The sequence below is a fragment of the Oncorhynchus keta genome, chromosome 13, assembly GCF_023373465.1.
Source record: "Oncorhynchus keta strain PuntledgeMale-10-30-2019 chromosome 13, Oket_V2, whole genome shotgun sequence".
Lineage (NCBI taxonomy): Eukaryota > Metazoa > Chordata > Actinopteri > Salmoniformes > Salmonidae > Oncorhynchus > Oncorhynchus keta.
This window is the reverse complement of record NC_068433.1, coordinates 7,370,365-7,377,864: the sequence shown is the minus strand read 5'-3', so window position 1 is coordinate 7,377,864 and position 7,500 is coordinate 7,370,365. Positions and strand designations below refer to the sequence as shown.

Sequence of the window (7,500 nt, the reverse complement as noted above, 5' to 3'; positions counted from 1 at the left end):
GGTGTGTAAAGTACCAGTATGTTTACATGGTTATATAGAGGCCGTCTCTATTCTGGTGTGTAAAGTACCAGTATGTTTACATGGTTATATAGAGGCCGTCTCTATTCTGGTGTGTAAAGTACCAGTATGTTTACATGGTTATATAGAGGCCGTCTCTATTCTGGTGTGTAAAGTACCAGTATGTTTACATTTTTATATAGAGGCCGTCTCTATTCTGGTGTGTAAAGTACCAGTATGTTTACATGGTTATATAGAGGCCGTCTCTATTCTGGTGTGTAAAGTACCAGTATGTTTACATGGTTATATAGAGGCCGTCTCTATTCTGGTGTGTAAAGTACCAGTATGTTTACATGGTTATATAGAGGCCGTCTCTATTCTGGTGTGTAAAGTACCAGTATGTTTACATGGTTATATAGAGGCCGTCTCTATTCTGGTGTGTAAAGTACCAGTATGTTTACATGGTTATAATAGAGGCCGTCTCTATTCTGGTGTGTAAAGTACCAGTATGTTTACATGGTTATAATAGAGGCCGTCTCTATTCTGGTGTGTAAAGTACCAGTATGTTTACATGGTTATAATAGAGGCCTTCTCTATTCTGGTGTGTAAAGTACCAGTATGTTTACATGGTTATAATAGAGGCCGTCTCTATTCTGGTGTGTAAAGTACCAGTATGTTTACATGGTTATAATAGAGGCCGTCTCTATTCTGGTGTGTAAAGTACCAGTATGTTTACATGGTTATATAGAGGCCGTCTCTATTCTGGTGTGTAAAGTACCAGTATGTTTACATGGTTATATAGAGGCCGTCTCTATTCTGGTGTGTAAAGTACCAGTATGTTTACATGGTTATATAGAGGCCGTCTCTATTCTGGTGTGTAAAGTACCAGTATGTTTACATGGTTATATAGAGGCCGTCTCTATTCTGGTGTGTAAAGTACCAGTATGTTTACATGGTTATATAGAGGCCGTCTCTATTCTGGTGTGTAAAGTACCAGTATGTTTACATGGTTATAATAGAGGCCGTCTCTATTCTGGTGTGTAAAGTACCAGTATGTTTACATGGTTATAATAGAGGCCGTCTCTATTCTGTGTGTAAAGTACCAGTATGTTTACATGGTTATAATAGAGGCCTTCTCTATTCTGGTGTGTAAAGTACCAGTATGTTTACATGGTTATATAGAGGCCGTCTCTATTCTGGTGTGTAAAGTACCAGTATGTTTACATGGTTATATAGAGGCCGTCTCTATTCTGGTGTGTAAAGTACCAGTATGTTTACATGGTTATAATAGAGGCCTTCCATCCCTACCGTAACCCCACAGCTGCAGACACTGCTGTTCGTGGGTCAGACACATGCCGTTGTAGCAGTAGGCGTGACCATACTGGCAGGAGGATCCATCCAGCAGGTAAACGTTGGACGGGCAGTAGGGAGAGCCACCAGTGCAGTACTCTGGCAGGTCGCACGCTCCCGCAGGACCACGACACATGGTACCTGCCTGCTTCAGCTGGGGGAGAGGAGGGCAAAACCAAGGAGAGAGGGGGGGGGGGTTCAGTATGATGTACTTGCTTTAAAGACCATTCAGTACATGATTAACTACAGAGGGATCTAAACAATCACATAAATACATAGAGATAAGGGTTATGATCATCCTGAGGAGATAAAAAATCTTTGTTCAACTTTTAAAAGACTCACAGAATAAGTTGTTATCCTCATTAACAAGAAACAAAAGACGGGAAAGTTTAAACTTGAGACGATACATAATTATTGATCAGAGAGAAGTATATATTATTGATCAGAGTGGAGAAGTAGAGGTTATTGATCAGACAGAAGTAGGGGTTATTGATCAGAGAGGTTATTGATCAGACAGGTGAAGTAGAGATTATTGATCAGACAAGTGAAGTAGAGGTTATTGATCAGACAGAAGTAGGGGTTATTGATCAGAGAGGTTATTGATCAGACAGGAGAAGTAGAGGTTATTGATCAGACAGGAGAAGTAGAGGTTATTTATCAGATAGCAGAAGTAGAGGATATTGATCAGACAGGAGAAGTAGAGGTTATTGATCAGAGAGGAGAAGTAGAGGTTATTGATCAGACAGGAGAAGTAGAGGTTATTTATCAGATAGGAGAAGTAGAGGTTATTGATCAGACAGGAGAAGTAGAGGTTATTGATCAGACAGGAGAAGTAGAGGTTATTTATCAGACAGGAGAAGTAGAGGATATTGATCAGACAGAAGAAGTAGAGGTTATTGATCAGAGAGGAGAAGTAGAGGTTATTGATCAGACAGGAGAAGTAGATGTTATTGATCAGACAGAAGAAGTAGAGGTTATTGATCAGAGAGGAGAAGTAGAGGTTATTTATCAGACAGGAGAAGTAGAGGTTATTTATCAGATAGGGGAAGTAGAGGTTATTGATCAGACAGGAGAAGTAGATGTTATTTATCAGATAGGAGAAGTAGAGGTTATTGATCAGACAGGAGAAGTAGAGGTTATTGATCAGACAGGAGAAGTAGAGGATATTGATCAGACAGGAGAAGTAGAGGTTATTGATCAGACAGGAGAAGTAGAGGTTATTTATCAGACAGGAGAAGTAGAGGTTATTTATCAGATAGGAGAAGTAGAGGTTATTGATCAGACAGGAGAAGTAGATGTTATTGATCAGACAGAAGAAGTAGAGGTTATTGATCAGAGAGGAGAAGTAGAGGTTATTTATCAGACAGAAGAAGTAGAGGTTATTTATCAGATAGGAGAAGTAGAGGTTATTGATCAGACAGGAGAAGTAGATGTTATTGATCAGACAGAAGAAGTAGAGGTTATTGATCAGAGAGGAGAAGTAGAGGTTATTGATCAGACAGGAGAAGTAGAGGTTATTTATCAGATAGGAGAAGTAGAGGATATTGATCAGACAGGAGAAGTAGAGGTTATTGATCAGACAGGAGAAGTAGAGGTTATTTATCAGATAGGAGAAGTAGAGGTTATTGATCAGACAGGAGAAGTAGAGGTTATTGATCAGACAGGAGAAGTAGAGGTTATTGATCAGACAGGAGAAGTAGAGGTTATTGATCAGACAGAAGAAGTAGAGGTTATTGATCAGAGAGGAGAAGTAGAGGTTATTGATCAGAGAGGAGAAGTAGAGGTTATTGATCAGAGAGGTTCTTGATCAGACAGGAGATGTAGAGGTTATTGATCAGACAGGAGAATTAGAGGTTATTGATCAGACAGAAGAAGTAGAGGTTATTGATCAGAGAGGAGAAGTAGAGGTTATTGATCAGACAGGAGAAGTAGAGGTTATTTATCAGATAGGAGAAGTAGAGGTTATTGATCAGACAGGAGAAGTAGAGGTTATTGATCAGACAGGAGAAGTAGAGGATATTGATCAGACAGGAGAAGTAGAGGTTATTTATCAGATAGGAGAAGTAGAGGTTATTGATCAGACAGGAGAAGTAGATGTTATTGATCAGACAGAAGAAGTAGAGGTTATTGATCAGAGAGGAGAAGTAGAGGTTATTTATCAGACAGGAGAAGTAGAGGTTATTTATCAGATAGGAGAAGTAGAGGTTATTGATCAGACAGGAGAAGTAGATGTTATTGATCAGACAGAAGAAGTAGAGGTTATTGATCAGAGAGGAGAAGTAGAGATTATTGATCAGACAGGTGAAGTAGAGGTTATTTATCAGATAGGAGAAGTAGAGGATATTGATCAGACAGGAGAAGTAGAGGTTATTGATCAGACAGGAGAAGTAGAGGTTATTTATCAGATAGGAGAAGTAGAGGTTATTGATCAGACAGGAGAAGTAGAGGTTATTGATCAGACAGGAGAAGTAGAGGTTATTGATCAGACAGGAGAAGTAGAGGTTATTGATCAGACAGGAGAAGTAGAGGTTATTGATCAGACAGGAGAAGTAGAGGTTATTGATCAGACAGGAGAAGTAGAGGTTATTGATCAGACAGAAGAAGTAGAGGTTATTGATCAGACAGAAGAAGTAGAGGTTATTGATCAGAGAGGAGAAGTAGAGCTTATTGATCAGACAGGAGAAGTAGATGTTATTGATCAGACAGAAGAAGTAGAGGTTATTGATCAGAGAGGAGAAGTAGAGGTTATTGATCAGAGAGGAGAAGTAGAGGTTATTGATCAGAGAGGTTCTTGATCAGACAGGAGATGTAGAGGTTATTGATCAGACAGGAGAATTAGAGGTTATTGATCAGACAGAAGAAGTAGAGGTTATTGATCAGAGAGGAGAAGTAGAGGTTATTGATCAGAGAGGTGAAGTAGAAGTTATTGATCAGAGAGGAGAAGTGAGTGGAGTTATTGATCAGACAGGAGAAGTAGAGGTTATTGATCAGACAGAAGAAGTAGAGGTTATTGATCAGACATGCGAAGTAGAGGTTATTGATCAGACAGGAGAATTAGAGGTTATTGATCAGACAGAAGAAGCAGAGGTTATTGATCAGAGAGGAGAAGTAGAGGTTATTGATCAGACAGGAGAAGTAGAGGATATTTTAAGTGCTTTAAGTGAGATGACATCCGCCCATGTGTATGTGAGATTGTGTGTGTTTCATACCTTACAGCCCTTGTGTGTGTGTGTTTCATACCTTACAGCCCTTGTGTGTGTGTGTTTCATACCTTACAGCCCTCGTGTGTGTGTGTTTCATACCTTACAGCCCTTGTGTGTGTGTGTTTCATACCTTACAGCCCTTGTGTGTGTGTGTTTCATACCTTACAGCCCTCGTGTGTGTGTGTTTCATACCTTACAGCCTTTGTGTGTGTGTTTCATACCTTACAGCCCTTGTGTGTGTGTGTGTTTTGTGTGTGTTGTGTGTGTGTGTGTGTGTGTGTGTGTGTGTGTGTGTGTGTGTGTGTGTGTGTGTGTGTGTGTGTGTGTGTGTTTCATACCTTACAGCCCTTGTGTGTGTGTGTTTCACACCTTACAGCCCTTGTGTGTGTGTGTGTGTTTGTGTGTGTGTGTGTGTGTGTGTGTGTGTGTGTGTGTGTGTGTGTGTGTGTGTGTGTGTGTGTGTGTGTGTGTGTGTGTGTGTGTGTGTGTGTGTGTGTGTGTGTGTGTGTGTGTGTGTGTGTGTGTGTGTGTTTCATACCTTACAGCCCTCGTGTATGTGTGTTTCACACACCCCACAGCACTGAGCCTCACTTCAGACTGCAGTTGTTGGTGTTGTGTGCAGTCATTACACCACAGATAAAAATACACAACACACACACACGTGGGCGCACTGAGCCTCTGCCTTGAGCCTCTGCCTTCAGACTGCAGTTGTTGGCACAGCAGTCATTACTGCACTCCTATAGATAAAAACACACACACACACACACACACACACACACACACACACACACACACACGAACACACACACACACACACACACACACACACACACACACACACACACACACACACACACACACACACACACACACACACACACACACACATTCGGTTCACATCCCAACTCCTCTGCTCTGTGACTCTGTCTCCAGTTGTGGCGTGGGGTGACAGCACTGATCGACACGTCAAAGTTTTGGAGATGGAGGAAGTGGAACATCCAACCGCACAGAACGCTGTCATACAGAGATGAAAATGACATCTCTTCCCCGTTGCCATGGCGTTCCCTACCGCCGTCGAGCCACAGATATTCTAAACTCGACGTGGGAGTTGAAGGATGAGAAACGGCAATTATACCACAGGGAGAGAATGGAAGAGAGAGAGAGAGAGAGAGAGAGAGAGAGAGAGAGAGAGAGAGAGAGAGAGAGAGAGAGAAGAGAGAGAGAGAGAGAGAGAGAGAGAGAGAGAGAGAGAGAGAGAGAGAGAGAGAGAGAGAGAGAGAGAGAGAGAGAGAGAAGAGAGAGAGAGAGAGAGAGAGAGAGAGAGAGAGAGAGAGAGAGAGAGAGGGAGAATGGAAGAGAGAGAGAAAGAGAGAGAGAGAGACAGAGACAGAGAGAGAGAGACAGAGAGAGACAGAGAGAGACAGAGAGAGAGAGACAGAGACAGAGAGAGAGAGAGAGAGAGAGAGAGAGAGAGAGAGAGAGAGAGAGAGAGAGAGAGAGAGAGAGAGAGAGAGAGAGAGAGAGAGAGAGAGAGAGAGAGAGAGAGAGAGAGAGAGAGAGAGAGAGAGAGAGAGAGAGAGAGAGAGAGAAAGAGACTACACAGAGGAAAAGAAACACTACATCAACCTCCCAGATAGACCCCCTGTGGTGTTTAGAGTAAATCAGTGTTCTAGTTAGAATGCGTCAAGGTGACTTCCAGTACTAGACAGTTTTCATAGCGTACTTTCCATAGCAAAATAATTTTAAAAAGTTCCTTGAAAGAGCTGAGAAATGGTAAAGTTGGGATTTGATTGACAAGGTTGGAAATAAAAACAGTTTTTTTTTTGCCAAGCATACGTTTGTCTGCGTGTGTGGCAATGCGTAATAACGTCAATTCTTCTGAAGCGACAGGATACTAAAAGACGACACCATGAAGCGAGCATTCTGGTTCTGTGTCAAAACAGGTGGCTTCTTGTCAGACGGCTGCGGTATCTGCCGACGCCGACTCACTGCCAGTTGTGAATTAAGTCAAAACAGCCTCCACATCATCAGCATTTCTGTCAGCTAGAAATTAACCTCTCCCTGTTTTAAATTCACACTTCCTCACAAATTAAGCCAAAGAGGTTTTAAACAACAAACGTTTTAAACACCTCTTAAACAAAAAAAAATAATGTTTTACCGACTCAAATGATTCTGGACGATTGACAGACACAATACCAAACATAAGCGGCGATAAGTCGCTCGGCGTGTCTGAGGCGTGTCTGAGGCGTGTCTGAGGCGTGTCTGAGGCGTGTCTGAGGCGTGTCTGAGGATCCTAACGGCTAATAGAGCGGAAGGCTTGTCTCACCTCTGGCTCTCCGCAGTCACACTCTTCTCCGTCCTCCACAAAGCCGTTGCCGCACCTCTTGCCCCCGACCAGGTCCTTCATGTCGGGCATGTTGAAGAGGCACATCCCTCCTCCCTTCTGGAAGTAGCTGTCCAGGTCCAGCTTACTGCAGCGGCTGAACACCCGGGGAAATGGATGCCTATTGGCGAAAAGAGGGCAAACATTACAAAGATCCACAATGCAGAATACCATTGTGAACAGTTGCCATCGTGTTCAGTTTCAGAGTGTGTTCTTTAGAGCGGCGGCCATCTTGGATGTCTAGGTGACCATTTTGGATCTCTGGTAGCCATGTTGGATCTAAAAACCTGTCCATTCTTACCCGGTGGCAGCAGCCATCACGCAGCCCCCTTGCTCCGCAGTCGCCTCCACACAGCAGCCCTCGTGGTCGTGGCTCATCCCAAAATTATGTCCGATTTCGTGGGCCATGGTGGCGGCAGCTCCGATGGGTAAATCCGAATGGTCCTGAGGGACCACATTAGCAAAAGGACTCATTTGTATGGGATTAAGCATTAACAGCAAAAACACCTAGTCTCAATTTAATAGCTTTAAGAAGCTTTCCCTTTCAGACTATCTTACAATTCACTG

The 7,500-nt window shown here is 42.7% G+C and overlaps 1 protein-coding gene across 1 annotated transcript in view; it reads right to left on the bottom strand.

Moving 5' to 3' along the window:
- adam19a (ADAM metallopeptidase domain 19a) overlaps positions 1–7,500 on the bottom strand; it is a 256,777-nt gene that overhangs the window by 24,869 nt on the left and 224,408 nt on the right. The window contains exons 11-14 of the mRNA XM_052460731.1: positions 7,235–7,377; positions 6,877–7,054; positions 5,222–5,287; positions 1,306–1,501 (exon numbers count right to left, since the gene is read on the bottom strand). Coding sequence (XP_052316691.1) covers positions 1,306–1,501; positions 5,222–5,287; positions 6,877–7,054; positions 7,235–7,377 — 583 coding nt within the window. The remainder of the gene's footprint in view (positions 1–1,305; positions 1,502–5,221; positions 5,288–6,876; positions 7,055–7,234; positions 7,378–7,500) is intronic.